Consider the following 22,510-nt stretch of genomic DNA (forward strand, 5'->3'; position numbering starts at 1 on the left):
TTTGCCAATTGCGAAGCCACAGGAGGTGCCTCGAGACAACCAAGGTGGCCAAAGCTCTAGACATGAATTTTATAGAGTCTAGAGTGGCATCTGCGGAGAACTGGACAGCTGAGATGATTTTGGTGAGGTCTTGGTGAAGACGCTCATCTTGCAGCGGGATACGGTCTTGCAGTTGGCGTAGCCACATGACCGTAGTGCGATTAAAATAAGATGCTGCAGCGGCAGATTTGATGGTGCAGGCCGAAGCGTTAAAAGTTTTTGCAGAGGGTGAGCTCTGCCCGATTATCCTCCAGTTTTAGCTTGTCTGCCACGTCGCCTGATACAACTGTGGAGGCGTTGGCGAGAAGGGCAACCAGGGGGTCCACAGTGGGAAGTTGAAGAGCCTGGGCAAAAGCCTGTTCCATATTATAATAGCGCCTATCATTGCTCCCAGGGTTAGGTAGGGAGGAAGGCCGGGACCATTGGTTTCTGACCACTTCCAAAAACAAGGTAGGAGCTGGAACCTCCTCCTTATCCGTGTTGGGATTTATGAACATGGCCAAATTTGGATCCCTGTGTTGCGAGAATGGGGGAGCCCCCGTGCCAATTTGTGTAGTCTTTTTGGCCTTGTGTAGCAGAGGCTTGAAGGCCGGAGGAGGAAAGAGACCTGGGAAGGCGGGTGATTCAGGAATGACCAGGTCCTCATCCTCTGAGAACCCCAACTCCGGATGAGTCACCTCCCCCAGAACAGAGCCTTTGCTGACTATAGTGGGGGAAGGGGGTCTAGGATCCCTATCCCTAGAGGATGATGGGGATCTATGTCTGGAGGTCATAGGAGGCCTGGATGGTCTCTGAGCTTGATGTTCCCGTTGGGCTAGGCCCGAGGAAATGCCTCTGGAAATGGCAGCAGAAATGAGTCTCCTAATACTATCTGGTAACAAATCCAAATCTTCCAGATCTTCCTCTGAAGGCCCTCGGGAGGAGGGCCCTCTGGGGGCTAGCTGGGCTGCTGGTAAGTAATCCCGGGAACCCCCCTCTCCTGGATCCTCCACACACACCCTGAATGATCTGGGAGAAATAGGGGGAGAAGGAGAAGTCACCCTTCTAGGGGGCCTTGCTGGGGAGATGGCTGGAGAGGAAGGACTGAAGCCCCTGAGAGGGGTACCCAAGTGGTGGGAGCTGGGCCCTATAGGAGATCTGGATCTGCAAGGGGATTCAGGTCTGGTTGCTTGAGCCAGCCTCTCTGCCCTAGCCACCTGCTTTTCTAGGGCTTTTTGCCTCCTGGTCTCATCCCTAGTAGCCGCTCTGGAAGGGCAGTTTTCAGCTGCAGGCTTGGAGGCCGCTGGTCTAGGCCGAAGCCTGCCCTGGGCTTCCTCCACCACTTCTCCCGGGGTCTGGCTGGAATCTGAAACTGTAGAGGCCATGCCTCACTCACATGTCCACTGTTGTTGATATCTGTGATGGATGAGGCCTTCTTTAGCTCTGAGTGCGGGCCGCAGTCTGAGAAAATGGCCTCCGCCCACGAGGTCGCTCCAAAATGGCTGCCGCGCCTTGTGGAGTGAAGAAGGAGAAGACGGTGGCAGTTACTGTTATGAATGGCTCTGAGGTGTAAGCCTCGCAACGAGCCTCGCCCCAACACTTCAAATCTTTGCTTGCCTCTCTCTGTTGCCACCGCGCTGCGTTTTAAAGAAACTGCGCTCCGCACGCTGTTTGCAAGGACAAACGGCTTTCCGGCGTTCAAAATGGCTGCAGCGGGTTTTTAAAGCCTCGGCGAGGCTCCAGCGGTCGTTTGACGCGAAGAGGAGGCTTGCGGCAATAGAAACACGATCTTTGGGGCTACCAAGAGCTTTCCACTCCTGCGCCCCCAGGAATCAGTGCAGCTCTTGTTGGCTCAGGGCGGGGCCGAAGCCCCCGATGCCCTGAAGGGGCTTATCAATTCCCCTGGCCGCACTCAATTGCTCTCTTTTTTTAAGTTGTTTTAAATTTTGCCAATTAGTCAAAAGTCAAATTCGTTGTATTAGATTGATTATATAAAACGATACCTCGCTGGAGCCACAGCTAATGCTTGGACCAAAGACCGAGGAAACTGGGAGCCAGGAGGAAAAGGAAGTTACTTAAGAAAAACTCCTCAGTCTCTGGACCAATCAGGCTGTGACTAAACCCAGCTGTAGCCCCTCTTGCAGAAGCTACAGGAAAAATGTAAGGTTTTTACTTAGACAAGAAAAACCAAATGTACAGCTACAGATTAGGTGAACTGTGAGAGGGACCTTGGAGTAATAGTGAACATTTCACTTAAGTATGAGTCAGCAGTGTGTTGCAGCAGCCAAAAATGCCAACGCAATCCTAGGTTGCATTAACAGAGGGATAGACTCAAGATCATGTCAAGTGTTAGTACCGCTTTATCAAGCCTTAGTAAGACCACATGTGGAATACTGCATTCAGTTTTGGTCACCATATTATTAAAAAAATATTTTGAGTCTCTGGAAAGAGTGCAGAAAAGAGCAACAAGAATGATTAGGTGCCAGGAGGCTAAAACATATGAAGAACCATTACAGGAATAGGGTATGTCTAGTCTAGTGAAAATAAGGACTTGGGTGACATGATAGCAGTGTTCCAATATTTGAGAGGCTGCCTCAACTTATTTTCCAAAGCAACCAGAAGGCAAGACAAGAAACAATGAATGGAAACTAATCAAGCAGCAAAACAACATAGAAGCAAGGAGAAACAATTACCCAGTGAAACAGCTTGCATTCAGATGTTGTGGATGCTTCATCAATGGAGGCTTTTAAGAAGAGACTGGACAACCACTTGTCTGGAATGGTTTAGGGTCTCCTGCTCAAGCAGGGGGTTGGAGGACTAGAAGAGCTTCAAGGTCCCTTCCAACTGTTATTCTGTTATCTTGGCCACCAGCAAACCACTACAATGTAAACTGTGAGCAAAACCCACTCCTTACTAGCACTGATGATGCTACCTTGTTTGGGTAATGAAACATTTGCAAGAAAACAACCAAGCTCAGGAGCACCAAGGACCCCTCACTGTAATAGTGGCCAGTACACTTGTTTCAAAGCACTGTAAAGACTTGTCTCTATTTTCACACAAATAGTTTCTGTTCATTTCAACAAAATAAAATTAAGCACTTGGTCAACTGTCACAAAACAGTAATTGCTAGATTAGGCTTGGTTGTGTCTATAAATTCATGTTTAAAATGCTACTGCTACTGTAACCCCAAAAGGAGCAATTTCACACTTACAATATGTAATATTTCATCTTTATTGCCTAAAATGCACCCAATTTCTAATCAGAAGAGTGTATTCTGGGTTTTCACAGACTTTATAGTCATTAAAGCTGTAGATCACCCTTCTTCAACTTTGTCCTCTCATAATATGATTGGAATTCCATGAAGTTCTCAAATAGCATACCCTAAAATTCTGTCAGTTGAAGTCCCACTGAATTTGGAGGATGTCAGGTTGAGTGAGGAAGGAAGGTAACTAATATGCAATCAGGCCATGGTCAAGTTCTCTTACATTTCAGAACATCTAGTGAAATAAATAAGGTAATTTTAGATGCTGAAGTCAATCCCCGAACACATCTACTTCACAAAGTCATAATGTAATCATGATTTGATTTAGCATGTTGTGATTCCAGTGGTTGGCAAATCAGAGATTATTTTGAAAAAACAGAATGTATGGTTTAATAAACCATACACAGACCATGGATAAAGGACATGTGTCAACGGGGCCCTCTTGGGACAAACTATGGGCAGCTAAAAGAAGTGTGAACAACTTCAGTGCAACAGCTTCTGCCTTGTCCTGAATCATTTATTTGTTGGTAAACTCTTAGCTATTACCCATGGTCCCATCATAGAATAAAACTATGGGTTGGATTCTTTTAGTTAAAAAGCAATGAGGATGCTTGGCCATTCTCAGCCACAATAATAGTTAAAGCGGTTATTTTCTTCAACCAAGCATAATTTATGTAAGTTACTATCTATCACCAATAAATAACCTTCCTATTGCAGGAAACCTATTTTAGGTAAATTACACACCTAACATAACTTTCCACTTCTAAAACGAATTTGTTACTGCAGTTTGCTTGCTCCTTGTTTTAACTGTACTTTAAAAGAACAGTGATGTGAGACAAAACTTGTTTGAAAAGCAGAGTATTAAAAGCTGTACAGAAAATAACACTTGATGTTACTCACAAAGGTACATGGTGCTGTTCAGTGTCTGCTTTGGTCAGTTCCTCTTCTTCAATATCAGACTCTCCACCAGAGCTGCTGTCTGTGACATCAGAATCAAATGCTTCCTCACAACATCGCAGGTTAGCCATCCCACTGGCAGTAAACCTCTTTAACTTTTCTGAGATAGAGTCACTTTTTATGAAGTTGCTCAGTTCTTCTGTGGCATTTGTCTTATTTGCAGCTTTTCTCAGAGTTCTCAGAGTTAGCTGACTCCGGTGTTTCAAGGAATCCAAAGCAGGCTTACTTAGAGTTTTCTCTAAAAATCCACCAAGCTGTTGCTGAATGTGCCGCTCCACCTGCTTGACCTGTACCACCTGTAGCCGCTTTCGCAGCCTGTGAGCACAATTCTCAATGCCAACCTGCCTCCGCAATACCAAATTTGTCCTCATATCTGAATCTAGAGTGCTAAAGGAACTGTTTGGCAGAGAGATCTTGTGTTCCTCTGGCTTACTTCTTCCAAGCCCAGAACAAGCAGGCATTCCAGATAACAAAAGCAAGCTGTTCTCCCCACCCTCTTCAAGTCCACACTGCTGCTCTGAGGAACTGTGGTCATGTTTATTTGCCATGCCATTTTTGGTAAATGGGGAAGCATGCTCTGCATCTGGGCTTTTATGTGGTAGAGTGCAACTGCTCAAACCAGACTTCAGGTCCTCTAAATCAGAACCCCCAGGTCTAATTGAATCAACATCCTGGAGGGTCAAAGAGGATGGTGTGCTCTTCCCACCATTAAGTGAAACAGAGCTTTCATGATCAGAGCTGTTAGTCTTGGCTAATTTTTTAGCCAAGCCATTGACGGGTATTTGTGGCAAAAGTGTCTGATTACTCATACTCATGGTTTTTAGGTTTTCCAAGGAAATCTCCAACACTGGGGACCTTCCTAACAGGTCACTAGTTTTTAAGAAAGGATGAGAATGAGATTTAAGGACTATCTGCTTGTTGAAGACTCCTTGCAGTTTCAAGGATTCCTTTGGAGGAGATGTTACATCTGAACAGAGATAAGATGCTACCAAGGGCTGCAGCTTTCCCAGGTCTTCTTTTGTAGAATTATTTTGCAAATCTAGACTGGAATCCTCAGCCTTTCTTTTGGTGCCATTAGCAGCAACAAGGAAGTTGTTGGCATTGCCATTTTTGTCCATACTACCAGGAGACAGGGAGGAGGATGGGGCAGCTACTTTGAACGGGATGTGGTGAGCTTCAGTAGCTGCATCAGTGAGAGCGGGCGCCATAGTAGCCATTCAGCACAGAGTGTTGGAAAGTCCAGACTTTCCCGTTGCAGAGACCAGCTCTGCTGGGATTTTCTGCCTTGCCAAAGGGCAGCCTAAAAAAACCAAGCAGATAAAATTTAGACGTGTAGAATTGTCAAAACAGAAACAAGTCATTTGCTATGTACATTTTTGTCAGATAGAGAGCATGTATACACCTATTCATCAGAGACAATTAACAATGACAGATTTCCTATTCAAATTGGTTAGTATAATACCAAAGCTCAACATGAACAGAAATGCAAGCATCTTCCGAAATGCCCAAAAAGGGCGTATGAAGCAGGAACAAAGGTGAAATCACTAATCAAGGGTTAAGTACAATAAGAACGTTTTCTCCAACATGGTGCCCTTCAAGTGGCCTTTCACTTAGTTAACAAATCTGAAAGGCTAAGGGAAAGCTGTGGATGGCCAAACAACTGAAGAATCTATAATAGGAAAAACTGAATAAAAAGCAAAGCTGTGCATGAGAGCCACTATGGTATAATGACCATTGGCTTACCTGAAGGGTCGTTTTCTGTGCGCTGTGGGAGAGTCCAAACATGGCTTAAATTCTGTCCTTCTGCCCAATGGACTGGATTGAAATTTCTGACCATGCCTCCTGGTCTCCTGCAATATTCAGTTTTTTCAATGATGGCATGGTCCCGTGGAAGGCAACTTTATCTCAACAATTCCATCTCTTTCGATAATCCAGAGAAGAAAACAGTTCCGATGGAAAAAAAGGTACCCCAGGGCAGGGTTGGACTATCCCGCAGCGCACAGAAAATGACCCTTCAGGTAAGCCAATGGTCATTTTCCTGTGCGCTGCTTGGAGAGTCCAAGCATGGGACATAGCCAAGCAAAATATGTCCAAGGGCAGGAAAAAAACAAATGACTCAACCCTATTGTGGTCCCAAAACAACTGTCTGCAACACTCTTCTGCCAAAGGCAGCATCTGCGGATGCAAATTTGTCCAATTTGTAGTGTCTGACAAATAATGATGGGGACACCCAAGTCACCGCCCTGCAGATCTCAACTGACGCTTGGGTGGCCCAGGCCGCCGTTGTGGCCGTACTACGTGTAGAGTGCGCTGTCACACGAGAAGGAGTAGGTCTGCCCTGCTGTTCGTAGGTGAGGGAGATGCACGCCTCGATCCATCTCCCAAAGTTAGACGAGGTGACCTTGCGGCCCATGGATGCCGGTTGAAATGCAACAAACAGGGCCTCAGAATGACAAAAGGAGGCTGTGCATTTGATGTACCTCTTAATTGCTCTATGAATGTCGAGGGAGTGCCAACAACGCTCCCTGAGATGACTCGGGTTTGGACAAAAGTCCGGAAGAAAAACTTCCTGAGCTCGGTGAAAATACGAATTGACCTTCGGTAAGAAAGATGGATCGAGACGGAGAATGACCATGTCTGAGTGTATGGTGCACAAATCGTCCCAGGCCGACAGGGCCACAATCTCTGAGATCCTGAGGCTGATGTAATTGCTACAAGAAAGGCCGTTTTAAGAGTCAGATGCCGTAAGGAAGAAAGGCAGATCGGTTCAAAGCGAGAATTGGTAAGTGCCCTGAGTACAATGGAGAGATCCCAGGAGGGATATCAATGAACAACCTGAGGACTAAGATTTGAGACCCCACGCAGGAAACTACGCACCTCCGGGTGCCTGCTGAGCGGCTGACTGGTGCCGGGTGAGAGCACGGTGGATAAAGCCGCTACTTGGCGCCGTAATGTATTAGGGGCCAGAACTTTATCAAGGCCCTTGTGGAGGAACTCCAAGGTTTGAGGGAGTGAAGCGGTGGTAGGTTGAATGTGATGTTCCACGCACCAGCGAGCAAAGGTGACCCAGGTGGTGTCATAGATCCTTGTCGTAGAGGGCCGTCTGGAGGCTTCAATGGTATTGATGACCTTGTTGGAGTACTTGGCCCTCCTCAGGAGGTCCCTCTCAAGTGCCAGACGGTTAACTTGAGCCACTGGGGCTCCGGATGGGTAACCGCCGCCTGGCTGAGAGAGACTGACTTCTGAGGGATCCTCCAGGGACATGCGATGGAGAGGCAGGTCAGATCGGCGAACCATGTCTGTCTGGGCCAATACGGTGCTACCACAAGGACCTCCGCCCATTCCTCCAGTATCTTCCTGATCACCCTGGGAAGGAGCGTCAATGGGGGGAACGCATAAAGCAGACCCGGGGGCCAGGGGCAGTGGAGAACGTGGAGCCCTTCTGCCCGGGGCCACTGGAATCTGGTGAAGAAATGAGGGAGCTGCGCATTCTCCAGAGTGGCAAATAGGTCGGCCAGGGGACGACCGAACCTCTGCGATAGTTGTTGGAAAAGTCGTGGGTGTAGACGCCACTCTGAATGATCCAGGGTGGTCCAGCTCAGCCAATCCACCTGGACGTTGTTCATCCCGGAGATGTGCTCCGCTTGTATAGACTGCAGGTGCCGTTCCGCCCATCATCCGATCGCCTCCGCCTCTGCCATGAGGGATCTTTTTTTTTATATATATAAAAAAGTTTTATTGGTTTTTTTAACATTTATAAGGGAAAAGGTAATGGAAAGGTATACAAATTTTGGCAGTTGCAAAGTGTGGTAGGCGCCCCCTCCCTCCAAACTCATAGCATACATCTGAATATAAAACATTAATGCATAGTCATATACAATCAGCATATTAATTCTATTGATACTTTCGATCAGTTTATACATTGTAATATATAATCCACATGTTAATTCCATTACTACTTTTGGTCAGTTTATATCAATGAGATTTTCTTATTCATTTTTGTGATCTGAGCTTTCTTGGTATTGCCCCTTCTCCCCCCGCTGGCAGAGCTCCGGCCCCTCCCGTGTCCTGCATATCCGTTGTAGGATCTTCTGTTTTTTCTAGGTGTATTTTGTTTTTTTCCATAAAGGCCTGTGCCTCTATGGGTGTGTTAATTCTAATTCTTGTCTCCTCCCAGAATATCAACATACCTTCAGGCATCAACCATCTAAACCACACCCCCTTCTGGTATAATTTATTCGCCAATTGCGAATAATTTTTCCTTTTTTCCCTAATTTTCTTGGGGATCTGCTTCAAGATGGTTATTTCCCTATCGTGGTATGTCAGTGCCTGCCCCCTTTGTACACCCAGAATTTCGTCTCTTGTGCTTTTTCTAAGAAATTTAATATGTACCTCCCTGGGTACATTGTGTGTTCTGGCATAGGCTGAGTTCACTCTATAAACCAGATCTATCTCCCATTCCATCTGTTGTTTTTCTTTGTGTATATATTCAGCCAAAATGTTTATCATGATGTCCCTTATGTTTTCCTCATCTGTTTCTATCACATTTTGAAATCTAAGATAAAAGGACATTCTCTCAAATTCTGTTTTCATTTGTTGGGTATCAAGTTCTTTGTTACCCTTCTGCAAAGCTTCTACCCCCCCCCCTCGCCTCCGCCACCCCACCCTCCACAAGGTCCAGTCTCTGTGAGTTCTTATAGATTTGGACTTGGTTCTCTTTAATTTCTTCTTTCATTTCCTTTAATTGTTTCTTAATTTCCTCTTGGCCCTGTATGAGTTGCTGAAGCATTTGTTGCAAATCCATCTCTGTACTTTTAGGTTGCATCAGGTCTGTAATCTTTGATTGTGTAGCAGGACTGGATGTTGCTGATGTCGGGGCAGAGGTGGCAAAGCCAGGTTTTCCAGGGGGTGGTCTTTTAGGAGACATAGTTTATAGAATAAAGAGTTCAGTCAGTGTGGAGAATGGACAGCTGGAGAGGCAGAGCAGCCAGATGAGTCCAGGAGGCAGAAGATCCAAGCAGGAGAGAATTTCTCTAGTCAGTCTGGCAATAGAGTAAAATTTTCCCCCCCAGAGAGTTCAAAGAATAACAATCCACAAGAGATTCTTCTGGGTAGCACGGAGACAAAGACCGGAAGCCTGGATTTTAAAGGTGGAGTCAGGTTTCACAGTTCATAAAGACAATGGAAGTGTGCCATCTTGCCCTGCCAGCTTCGGGCTCAGAGGCATAACAAAGTTTTCAAAGTTCCCAAAGTCCTCAGATCATCATTAAATAATGGAGCTAGGTTCAATGAAAAGTCACTTTAGCAAGGGTGTGGCATCATTGGTTGGCTCTCCCCCCTCCTCCTTCCCCTGGGGCTGAGAGCAGAATTGTTCCAAGCCACTTGTCCGAGGGGGGGGGAAATCCCCCTCCCTCCAGCCGCGCCTCCAAAGTTATCCGAAAGCAAAAGTTTTAAAATGCTGAAAAGTTCTTCAAATCAAGAAAGGGAATGAAGGGGGGTAGCGCCTCACCACACCGCCGCTGCTTCCTTCTGTTTTTTCATTCTCCGATCAGCCTGTTGCGAAGACGCTTTACGCGCCCTCCGATACTGCTCCCCGATGCCTAGAGCAAAGCGGGGGGCCCCCCATCAGCCGCCGCCGATGCAGGGATCCCCCGTGAAGCCGCTCCTCCGGCAGGACGCCTCTCCGGGGCGTCCTGTGCCCCCCAAGGAGTGGGGAAGCCCACCGGGGAGCCGGAGCGAGCAAACGACTTGCCCATCGCCGTCAGCCGCCGGAACCGGAAGCTGCCATGAGGGATCTTGATCTGGTGCCCCCTTGGCGGTTTATGTATGCTTTTGTTGCTATGTTGTCGGTAAGTACAAGCACATGGTGACCCTGGAAGTCCTGTTGGAACTTCCAAAGCGCAAGCCTGACCGCCCTCAACTCCAACCAATTGATGTTGTGTGAGAGGTCGTGAGCTGACCACTGTCCCTGAGCCACTTGGTTGTGAAGGTGAGCTCCCCAGCCAAACAGGCTGGTGTCTGTTGTGATGGTCAGCCTGGAGGGCTCCTGGAAGCAGGTCCCTTTCACCAGAGCCGGGGACTGCCACCACTGAAGGGATCAAAGGACCCTAGGAGGAAGACGTACCCTGACTGGCGAATTGCTGGTCTTGGCCCTCTGCATTGGGAGTAGAAACCACTGCAGGTCTCTCGTGTGGAGTCTTGCCCAAGGTACTATTGAGAGACACAAAATCATTTTCCACAGCAACTGCGACAGTGTGACGATGCAAGCGCTGGGGGAGAGACAGACCTGCTGGACCAGATCTCGGAGGCTTGCAATGCAGTCTGGCGACAGGAAGACTTGGCAAAATGAAGTGTCTATCACGGCCCCCAGGTGTAAGAGCCTGGTGACTGGAGCCAGTTGGCTCTTCTTGAGGTTGATGGCAAACCCGTGACTCTGCAGTGTCTGCATGGTGATGCGTTGTGTGCCGATTGAGCTGGTGACGACTGGATCAATATGTCGTCGAGGTAGCACTGTAGACGGATTGGGCACGCCCTCAGATGTGCGGCGACTGCTGATAGGATCTTTGTAAAAGTCCTTGGGGCCGATGACAGGCCGAACAGAAGGGCCCTGTACTGAAAGTGGGACCCAGCGAAGAATCTCAGGTAGCGTCTGTGTGCGGGTCTGATGGGAACATGAAGATACACCTCCTTCAGGTCAATCGATATTAGGAAGTCCCCCTCTCGGATGGATTGGAGGGACTGCATTTTGAATTTATTGTAGGCCAGATCTTCGTTTAACTTTTTAAAATCTAGTATCGCTCGCCACCCACCCACCCCAAGCTTTTGGGCACCAGAAAAAGAATGGAATAGAATCCTCTGCGCTCCTGCCTGGGGGAACTGGTTCGATGGCCCTGATCTCCCTGAGGTGATGGATCTTGGCCTCCATGAGGCCCCTCTTGATGGAACACTTTGGAGTCGGGCAGTGAATAAAGTGGCGCGGGGGGGCGGGGGGAGAGAAATTCCAAGGTGAGGCCCAACGGAATTGTTTGGAGCACCCATGCATCCGAGGTGATCTCCTCCCATTGGGCGACAAAGTGTTGCACCCCCCCCCCCCCTCATGGGAGGGTTGGGATGGTGGTCACTTGTTTTAACAGAAAGGCCTGTTTCCAGACCCTCCTCAAAAGGGCCGATGGGAAAAGGACTGGTGATGGGCCCTGTCCTGAAATGGCTGCCTATCCTGGTTGCAATCCATCCCCTGAGCGTAAGAAAGCTGAAAGGAGGATGTGCTAGGCTGAGGTTTGGACTGCCGGGGAGTCTGTCTGCAAAAATAGGAAGAGGACCTACGGTCTGGCTTTTGAGAAACAGAAGGCATCACCTTCTGTTTGTCCTTGTTCTCAATCAACACTGAGTCCAGAGCTTCCCCAAATAGTTTGCCCCCTTTGAAGGGGGCGGAAGCGAGCTTCCATTTTGATCTCATGTCCACATTCCAATGGTGGAGCCATAGGAGCCGATGAAAAGTGATGTTGGATGCCATGGCACGCGAAGCGAACTTCGCCGCATTGAGGGTGGCATCTGCTGAGTATTCCACTGTGGCCACAATTTTATTTACGTCGTGGCACAGCCTGGAGTCCCCTGAAGGTAATCTAGTGAGTAACTGGAAGAGCCAGGCTATCGTGGCCCTATTAAAGAATGAGGCGGAGGTAGCTGCCTTAATGGCCCATGCTGTGGCTTGATGGGTCTTATGGCAAGACAGTTCAGCTCTCTTGTCCTCTGCCTTAAGGCCCTCCAGTAAGTCTGGTGGGAGCACCAAGGATGAAGTAAGGGCCGCCACCAGAGGATCAACAGAGGGGAGCTTAAGAATCTCCTCCATGGTGGGATCAACTGAGTAAAGATGTTTGTCATTACCCCCAGGGGTAACCAGGGTTCCTGGCTACACCCACTGGCATTGGACCACGTCCTTAAAGAGTTTGGGCGAAGAAACAATCTCCTGTGCTGGAACCTTCTCATCAAAAAACCCTTTGTTAGGATCCTCAGGGTCCGTAGCAGCCTGGTCTGGGGGAACCTCCACTTCCATGTGGGTGGACACCTTGGCCTTGAAAAGTATAGACTTGAATGAGGTGGGTTTAAATAACCCAGCAAAGTCAGGCTTGTAAGGGATGATGTTCTCGTCCTCCAACAATTCTTGATCCCCAACGTCCTCATCGTCCCACACTGACTCAGCACTGGCCACCGATGGAGGTTACGAAGAAGGTCTGTGGGAACGGGAGCACTGCTTGGGAGCCTGAGAGTTCTGTGGAGCCTGAAAAACCTGGGGGGCCTGCTGCACCGCCTGGGAAGCCTGTGGTTGCACCTCACATCTCTGTAGACCCTCGGCTATCCCCTGGGAGATTGCTTTCACAATTACATCATGCATCTCCACTGAAAGAGCAGGACCCTGGTCCTCCACTGGGCGGGTCCCCGCCACAGTGTCCCTGAGTGTTGAATCCCTAGCCAGGGGAACAGGAGAGGGAGAGCACTCCCTCTCAGAAACCACCTCACACTCGAATAGGTCTGCACCCCCACCCCCGGGAGGGGGAAGGATATCTGGACCCCCCAGAGAGTGAAACATCCAGGGAAAACCCCTCAGTCTCAGAGGTGGATGGGGGAGGCCCAACTAGATCCTGTCTAATAGGGCTCACTGCTTGGTCTGCCTGGTGAACCTGAGCCACTATCTGCCTCTGGGCCTTTGCAAACTCCTTCTCCAGGGCCTTTTGGTGTCTGATGGCATCCTTTTCCTGCGCCTTGGTGGCCTTTCTGGAATAAGGCCTGCTGGCCCTGGCTCCCCTAATGGCCTCCCTGGCAGCCCTGACTGCCCTTCTGAGATAGGGCCCCGCCTGTTTGGAAGACTGGCCTGCCGGTAAAGGAGCCTCGGAGATCTCATCAGCCACAGTGAGGAAGCTGCCCGAATCCCGACAGCCAAAGGGCACAAAGGGCTGCAGAGGTGGAGAGAATACTGCCAAGATGGCCGAGAGACAGGGCAAGTGCGTGCCAAAAAAGGACATGAAAGGTGGGAGTTGTTTCTGGAAGTAGTCAGGCAGCAGAAGGGGCGATGTCAAGAGTGACTGCAGCCAAGACCTCCAAAGGCTGCCTCCTAAAACTGCTGCAGTGGAAGAGCGCTCCGTCCGCTAGCTCCGCTCACCTCCAAGTTGCCGCTGAAAAGCACGGCAAGCAGCGGAAGGCGGGAAAATGGGTGGTCCAAAATGGCCAACACAAAATGGCCGACATAAGATGGTCACGCCCAGAGAAGTAGCCACATTGCCCGGCTTCGCAAAGGAGGCTCATGGGTGTCTCGCCACACGGGTCGCCGAATGGACAAACCCCGGTGGTAGAGAACCAGCTGGCTAGCAGCTCCCAACACCCGAGCCAAGCCCAGGACGTCTGGAGAGCCAAACCTCTGTCTCTCTGGAGCTCCAATGAAGCCTGAAAAGGAAAAAGGCAAGCTACAACTACACTCCAGATAAGAAATCTCCAATTCAAAACTACAGCTAAGCTAGAAAAGGGGGGAAAAAAACTTGGGGAGACTTTTAAAAGTGTGTCCGAATGGGCTGGACTGAATAGAAAAAACTGAATATTGCAGGAGACCAGGAGGCGTGGTCAGAAATTTCAATCCAGTCCATTGGGCAGAAGGACAGAATTTAACCCATGCTTGGACTCTCCAAGCAGCTCACAGGAAAATGGTTCAGATGTTGGACAAGGGGCAGAGAACCAGGGTTGAAGTCATGAAAACCTGCCCAATGACTTGGAGAGATCACTATCTCTAAGCCCTATCTTAATCACAGGGTGGTTACTGTGAGGAAAAACTGGTGGGAGTGTAACGTATATCAGGGGTCCCCAACCCCTGGGCCATGGCCCGCTACCGGGCCTTAGGCCTTTCGGAATCAAGCCGCGGAAGTGGTGGGTGAGTGCACATCCATCCCTACTTGCGTGAGTGGCGGGCGTACATGTCCACTGTTCGCGTAAATGGAGCTGTATGCGCTATTGCCCACCACCACGCAGAACAATCCCTTCTTCCCCTCCCCCCCTGCCAATTTGCAATGCCAAAAAGGTTGGGGAACTCTGACGTATCACCTTCAGCTATTCCCTGAGTATTGGAAGAATATCAATTCTAACAAATTAAATATATTTCTTTATTAAATATTGTTCAACTCAGCATTCTCCAATCATGTTATCTTCAAGTGTGCTTCAAGTCCCAGAACTGACAATAAATGTTATGCTGGAAGAGCCCAGGAAATCTAATATGTATCATATACTCTATGTTCCACAGGCAGCCCACTGAAACAGGCAAGATGCAAAACCCAGTTTTGGGGTGGCAGGAAGCCAATCTGAACACAAAACCAGTTCAGAAAGGTAATTTTCCACAAGTGAATCAAAACTGAACTCACCTAAATTCCCTCAGTTGCCATGATCATGAATCAAATCCCTAGCATAAAGAACAATCCTTTCTTTAGAAAAAGAAACCAGAGGGAATTCTTTTTTTGTGTGTGTTTATGAAGAGGCCTTCCCTTTTCCACTGCTAAAGGTCAAGAATCTTAATTCTTAGGATTTACAAAAAGGAATTTCCACCTGCATTTAACTTGACCTTAAATACAAAGTATCACTTTTCTCAAAAACTAAGAAAATTATTTTCTAATTATGTGACTTAACATTTGTAAACATATTTGAAAATTATGAACTCAGTAGTACTGAATTTTTCCCAACTTAAATCAAAACTGAGCAACCACTTGAGACACACTGCCTCTTAAAACCTTCATTATAGATTCTTCTTCCGGTTGTTGAGAGCGACGGACGTGTTTCGTCCGCCCTGCGCTCTCTTGGTGGGCTCCCCTCGGCTGGGGGGGGCACAGGGTGCCTTAAAGGGGCGCCCTGCCTTATGGGCTGCTCACTGGGGGTCCCCTGGATCTGCGGCGGCCGCGGGGGGGCTCCTGGCATTGCCCCAGGAGCCGAGAAGCGAATGGGGGTGCGTGACCGAGCTTTCACGCTCCCGCGCGCTTTCGTGTCGAGGCAGCTGGATGATCTTGACAATTTGAAGGCTACAGCTGCAGTGCAGTGAGATGGGAACCCACCCTGATTCTCCCTTTGATATTTAAATGAAAGATTGTCAGCTTTCTAAAAGACTTTCAATCCCTTCCTGGGAAGTGTGATTGGAGGAAGGGGGATTTCCCCCCCCCTCGGAAAAGCGGCTTTGGACTTATCTCCTCTCTCGGAGGAGAGAGAGAGAGTTTTAAAAGGAATCACTCGTTATAAGCAAGCAAATGAATGTTTTATTGCAATTGTGAAAGAAAAGTGAATGATCTGACTTCTTTAAAAACTTTGAAAACTTTTGGCTTGTTGCTTTCTGGTCCCCGGTGTTGGCTAAGCAAGATGGCAAACTTCCGTTGTCTTTATGCTCTTTGAAATTTGACTCCACCTAGGAAAATTGCTGGCATTGTACTTTTGCCTCCGTGACTCTCAGAAATATCTCTTGCTACATAGTATCTTGGACTTGGAATAACTGATTTAATTGACTGGATTTGAATTATAGAAAAGGTCTCTATTCCTGTCTGGACTGCCTGCTTCGTGGCCTCTCTTGGTTGTGCCCTTCCACAGTCGCCATCTCATTGTATGGACATAGACACCTCTGAGTTCTTTTTTTATAATGGCTCCGAAGAGAACACCACCTGGGAAACCAGGCTTTGCTGGTTCTGCTCCAACATCTTCAACATCCAGTCCAATTGGACAACAGTCACTAACATTGTTTCTACAACCTAAAGCCCCTGAGGAGGAATCAACCCATCAGCTGCTTCAAAAGATCTTAAAGGGGCAGGATGAACTGAAAAACCAATTGAGAGAAATGAATGAACAGCTCAGAGAGAATCAAAACCAAACGGCACAAAACAAACAGAGACTGGAAGTTCTGGAGGAGGGGACGGCTGAGATGAGGGGGGAGGTGAGGGGGGTCCAGAGAGGAAATTTAGAACTTAAGAACCACATGATAAAAATGGAATTTGAAAGGGATGTCTTTTTTCCTTAGATTTCAAAACGTAATTGAGACTGACAATGAAGAGTTGAGGGAGATCATGACAAAAATGCTAGCTGAATATATTAAAAAAGACAAACAGCAGTTAGGATGGGATATTGACCTGGTTTATAGAGTTAATTCAGCTTATGCTAGAACACACAATGTTCCAAGAGAGGTTCACATTAAATTTCTTAGAAAGGCTACAAGAGATGAGATTCTGGGGGCACAAAGGGGGCAAACGTTAAAATACAAGGACAGAGAGATAGCCATCCTGAAACAAATCCCGAAGAAAGTAAGAGATAAAAGAAAAAAATATGCACTATTAGCAAAAAAAATATTTGATAAAGGATTCTGGTTCCCGTGGCTTCTGCCAGAAGGTATGCTGATATTCTGGGAGGGCAGTAGAGTTAGAATTAATACAACTATGGAGGCGGAGGCCTTCATGGAAAAAAACAAAGCCCTCCTATATAAAGCGGATGACACCACACAAGATATGGGAGCTGCCGAGGCTTTGCTGGCAGGCGGGGGGGAGGAGGCAACAATGAGAAAACTCAGATCACAGAAGTAAGTTAGAAAAATAGTGCAATTGCTGATATAAGGAATCTTTTTGTTTGATACAAAATAAATGATTGAAACCATTGAAAGATACAATGTAAAAATAAGCTGTCAAAATCTAGTTAAACAATAACATCTTGTTTATCATTATGTAAAAGTTATGAGAATTGGGGGGAACACCATTTCCTGCATGATGTAGCTGTCAAAATTTGTAACCATACCCATCACCCTTTTCCTTAAAATTTTGTAAAACTAATAAAAAAAATTTCAAAAAAACCAAAACCTTCATTATAGTCTGAGAAGGCTAAGAAAGATGCATATTGCCAGAGACAACTGAGAACATATTAGCTATAGCAATAGCACTTAGACTTATATATCATTTCACAGTGCTTTACAGCCCTCTCTAAGGAGTTTACAGAGTCAGCATATTGCCCTCAACAATCTGGGTCCTCAGTTTACCGATCTCAGAAGGGTAGAAGGCTGAGTCAACCTTGAGCCTGGTGAGATTTGATCTGCCAAATTGCAGGCAGCCAGCCAGCAGGCAGCAGAAGCAGTCTGCAGTACTGCATTCTAACCACTGTGCCACTGTGGCTCATAATGATCTGAATGTCAGTTTTATGACAGGCAATGACAAAATAGTGCCCTCCCAATATGTTAAACAACAGCTTTCTTTCTTGACAAATTCCTTGATGAAATGTTTTAAGATCTCAATATCTGTCCACATTGTGGACATCTTAATTATTAAACAAACATTCATTCACAAGCATATTCTGAATGAAGTGGTTTGTTTTTAAGTCATACAGTACACTATACCAGGAGAACCAGTTTGATGCAGTGGTAAGGCATTGGGAGTGGTTAAAGCTAGAAACCCAGAAACTGTGAGTTCTAGTCTCGCCTTAGGAATGAAGCCAGCTTGATCTCTGGGCCAGTCGCTCTCTGTCTCAGCCCTAGGAAGTAGGCAATGGCAAACCAGTTCCAAAAAATCTTGCCAACAAAACTGTAGAGAGTATTATGGTTCACCACATAGTCATCCAGATGTTTACACTGGATTTGGCATTTTTATCCACTTATCAAGTTCTTCCCAAGGACCTAGGATAGGCATCATTATTAAACCAATGTACATAGCCACCCATCTCACAAACAAGCAACTCTGAGCAACATACAACAGAGCTAAAAAGTTAATAAACACATTAACAACTATAAAAAAACTAACTAAACCAAAGAATTATAGATGAAGGGATGTTAAAAATATTGGTTCACTAATTCACCCATCTGTGATCCCCAGGCCTGGTAGCATAACCAGGTCTTGACTGTCATCCAGAAGCTCAACGGTGATGAAGCCCTCACCTCAGGGAGAAGATTCTACAGCAGGGGGCACAAAAGGACCATTGCCTAGGGTAGGGGTGTCAAACTCAAGGGCCAGGGGCCGGATCCAGCCTGTGGGGTGCTTAGATCCGGCCCACAGGGCTGCCCTGAAAACAGAGAAGGACCGTCCCGCAGTGCCTCTGCCAGTGAAAAGGGAGCTCGTGAGGGCCACGGGTAGCCATCCTGAGCTCCGTTTTCACTGGCAGAGAGTTGCAGGAAGCCATCGAAGCCACAAAATGGAGCTCAAGAGCCTGTTTTCTCTGGGGCCAGCACAGGTGCCACCGACACTAGTGTTATGAGCTGGCCATGCCCACCCCGGGCCCCCAAGGTGAAACACAACCCTGATGCGGCCCTCAATGAAATCGAATTTGACACCCCTGGCCTAGGGCCTGCCAAACATAGCTCCCTTGGCGATGGAATCTGTAACAATCTCTCTCTGCTGGATTTGATAGGTCAGGCAGATGAAATCGGGAAGAGGCAGTCCGTCAAATATCTGGTCCCCTGACACTAGTTGGCAGGAGTCAAAAACTGACTTGAAGGCACACACAGAGTATGCCTACACATTTTTACGTGGGAAGACACACTTCCAACAAATGTTGGGTTCTCCTACTTGTTTGGAACAAAAAGGTAGTCCTCAATTTATGACTACAATTGAGCCCAAAATGTATGTTGCTAAGTGAGAAATGTGTTAACCGAAGGGGGGGGGGAGGCGGAACTGCAGCTGGTGCAGCCGGAGCATGTTTGCGAAACGCCTCCTGGTTTTATTTTTATTTTATCAATATTTAGTACTCCCATTGGATCCTTTTTTATTTAACTAATATTTTTTGGAGGAGATAACAGCATAGACCATAACACAGACAAAGGTTTTTGTTGCTGTCGGAGACTAAAAAGGCATGGGAAAAAGAAAGAAACGCCATGGCACCAGCCTGGGATCTCTCCCTCCAGTAAAAACTGCAAAACAACCAAGAATTGAGGAGCACTTTGTTGGCAAGAGATCTTAAGTAAAACTAACTTCCCCTCCATTTCCAACAATCTTGAGAGATTAGAACGGGACCTGCAAAGAGATGTGGCAAAACATCAGCTACTCGATTTTCTCGATCTGGGGTGGGAGTGTGTTACTGAAAACTGAAAGCCAGCTGTTCTCACAAACAACTAGTCCAATTGCATCCTGCATGGAGTCTGAGATAAAGGCTAAAAAGGCTAAGAACAAGCAGCTAATTCAGAGTATGGAGAGTTTACCATGGGAAAATACAACAGAGTTTATGGCAAAGCAATGCCTTCTCACAGCGCAAATGTGGTTTCAATTTTTGAACAACTAATAGCCATTCAACACGATTTAGAGACATTGAGAAAAGATATAGCTGTTTTTCTTCAAGCACAATATCGGGCTCCACGCACCCCCACTAAAGTTCTTACAGCACACTTGGTTAACTCCCATATGCAGGATAAGGAAGAGGAAAAAGGGCAATGAGCCAGGGAAACAGTTAAAGAACCTGCTAAAAAGTGGCAGTCCACTCAGAAAAACAGTCCTTCCCCAGACAAGGCAACGAGAGGGGTATGTATTAATAGAAGTTTCACTGGAAGCCAGTAAAGCATCTCCCCACCCCCCAATCACAACAATCACTACAAACACAACAGATTGCTCTTGGAATCCATATGAACAGACATAATTACGGACGTTGGAATACCAAGAGTGCTATACTAAATTCCCTGAGCCAGCTTCTTCACTGCCACTGGGGACAGATTGATTTCTGTGCTGTGGAGTGTCTTCTTGAGGCCCTAAATTGGAAGTGGATTCTCCTGTCTTTCAAACAGCCCACCATACCACAGATGCCATTTAAGATGAAGGCGCATCTAGCCTCCTTTCAAATCTTTTCCATCAGTGTCTTCTGTGAGGAAATGGTTACACCCTTAATTGTTAACATGCAAGCTCCCAAGGTGGCTGTCTCTTCCTCATTTTCAACCTTGGGAAAGGGAGAGAAAGACAGTGGGAGTCAGCCAGCCTTGTCCAGTGATGAGATACTTAACAGCACAGAAACTGGCCTTATTAATGCTTTTGGCGCTCTCCCAAGGAAAGAACAAGACAACATACTTTTTTTTCTTTTTTTATTATTTTTTTACAAACATACAAAATACACACACACAAAACTTAAGACGTACACTACATTTACACAATACAGTACGAACAGGAACTTCCTGTTCTTTCTAATAGCAATGACAAATCGATACAATTCTCCTTATGTTATTTCCCCTTCAAGTACATTTCATTTGCATTTCACCATTTTTAACTCTCTTATTTTACTCATCTATCTACTATATTGGGTGATTACCTCTAGTAAATTTAAACTCTCTTGAGTGCATATATATATATGTTAATTCTCCTTAACTTCTATTTTTGGGCTTTATGGACCTTCTTCATTGATCCTTGTTTCTTTCCTCCATCCACCTATACCATTTATCCCATATCTGGTAATATTCTGTTTCTTCTTTTCCTTAGATTTCTTTTGTTAATTTTTCCATTTCGGCACAGTCCATAACCTTTCTTATTATTTCATCTTCGCTTGGTATTAATTTATTTTTCCATTTCTGAGCGAAGGCAATCCTCACCACCGTAATTATATGTAAAATCAAATACTGGATTTCTTTTTTATATTTCACAGTCATTATTCCTAGTAGAAAAACTTCTGGTTTCCAATCTATTTTGACTCCTGTTATTGCCTCTATCCAATTTTTAATCCTTTTCCAATACTTTTTAGCCTCCTCACAAGTCCACCATAGGTGGTAATATGTTCCATGTATAGATTCACATTTCCAACATTTTGGGGAGGTATTTGCTGAGATGTTTGCTAACCTTACTGGTGCTAGGTGCCATCTGTAAAACATTTTATACTGGTTTTCCTTGTATGCAACCGATACTGTCATTTTTAAATTTGTCCCAAACATTTTTCCCATTTATCTAATTCAATACTGTAGCCGAAGTTCTGTGCCCATTTTATCATCTGTTCTTTCACAATTTCTTCCATTTTATATTTCAGGAGAAATTTATATATTCTCCCTATCATCTTTCTTTCTGAGCTTTGAATTATTTTATCCAATTCGTGTGGTTCCATTTCAATGCCATATAATTTAGTATCATTATTGTGTTTAGTTTTGATTTGCAAGTAGGTTAGCCAGTCAACTTTCATGTTTTGTTCTGCTAATTCTTCAATTGTTTTTAAATTTCCCTGTCCGTTAATTAAGTCTCTGTATCTTAACATTTCATTCATATCTGTAAAATTTGGGTGCATCGTCCTTTCTGTCAGGGATAGCCAATTCGGGATTTTCACAGTGGTTTTTTTTTTACATTTTGAGCCAGGTTTGCAATGACACATTTCTAATTAGATGTTTTTGAAAATATTTGTGTTTTATTTTTATCATCCCATAGGAATGTATGCCAACCTGACTTCTAAAGTCAAGATTCTTTTATTCTTTAACTCTATCCAATCCTCCCATGTTGTTACTGCTAATGCGTATAAATCCCAATTTGGTAATGCTAAGCCTCCTCTCTCCTTGCTATCTTGCATTGACTTTTGTTTAATCCTCGCTTTTCATCCTTGCCAGATGAACCTAGTGGTTATTTTGTTTAATTCTTGAAAGAAAGTTTTCCTTGGATTAATAGGTGCGGCTCGCAGCAAAAATAAAATTCTTGGTAAAATATTCATTTTAACTGTAGCTATACATACCATTAGTGATAGCTGAATATTTTTCCAGCTTTCTAAATCTTTCTTTATTTGTGTCACTAGTTTATTGTAATTGTCGTCTTTAATTGTAGAACATTTTGCCGTCACCCAAATTCCCAAGTATTTCACTTTCTTAGTTATTTGCATTTCAGTTACTAATTCCAATTCCTCTTCTTGTTTTTTGTCATATTCTTGGTTATCATTTTTGTTTTGCTTTTATTAATGTTTAATTCTGCCACTTTGCCATATTCTTCTAATTTTTGAATTAATTTCAGACTGGATTCTAGTGGATCCTCTAAAACAAATACTAATTCATCGGCATAGGCTTGGGTCTTATATTCATCATTTTTAAGTCTTAAACCTTTTATTGCCTGGTCCTTCCTAATTTCATTTAATAATATTTCCAGAGTTAGTATAAACAGCAAGGGAGAGAGGGGGCATCCCTGTCTAACTCCCTTTTTTATTTCGATCTTCTCTGTTAGTTCTCTGTTCATCAGAACTTTTGCTGTCTGGGTGTTATAAAGTTTTTCTATCATTTTTGTAAATTTTTCTCCGAATTTCATCCTATCTAGTTGTGTTGTTATAAATTTCCAAATTACGTTGTCGAATGCTTTTTGT

At 45.7% G+C, this 22,510-nt stretch overlaps 1 protein-coding gene across 1 annotated transcript in view; it reads right to left on the reverse strand.

Moving 5' to 3' along the window:
• LOC309400288 (KAT8 regulatory NSL complex subunit 1-like) overlaps positions 1 to 22,510 on the reverse strand; it is a 529,998-nt gene that overhangs the window by 427,286 nt on the left and 80,202 nt on the right. Inside the window, exon 2 of the mRNA XM_081968699.1 lies at positions 4,181 to 5,537. Within this exon, the coding sequence (XP_081824825.1) occupies positions 4,181 to 5,454 (1,274 nt within the window). The 5' untranslated portion in view covers positions 5,455 to 5,537. The remainder of the gene's footprint in view (positions 1 to 4,180; positions 5,538 to 22,510) is intronic.

Source organism: Natrix helvetica, assembly GCF_964273705.1.
Source record: "Natrix helvetica genome assembly, chromosome: W".
In the NCBI taxonomy this organism is placed as follows: Eukaryota; Metazoa; Chordata; class Lepidosauria; order Squamata; family Natricidae; genus Natrix; species Natrix helvetica.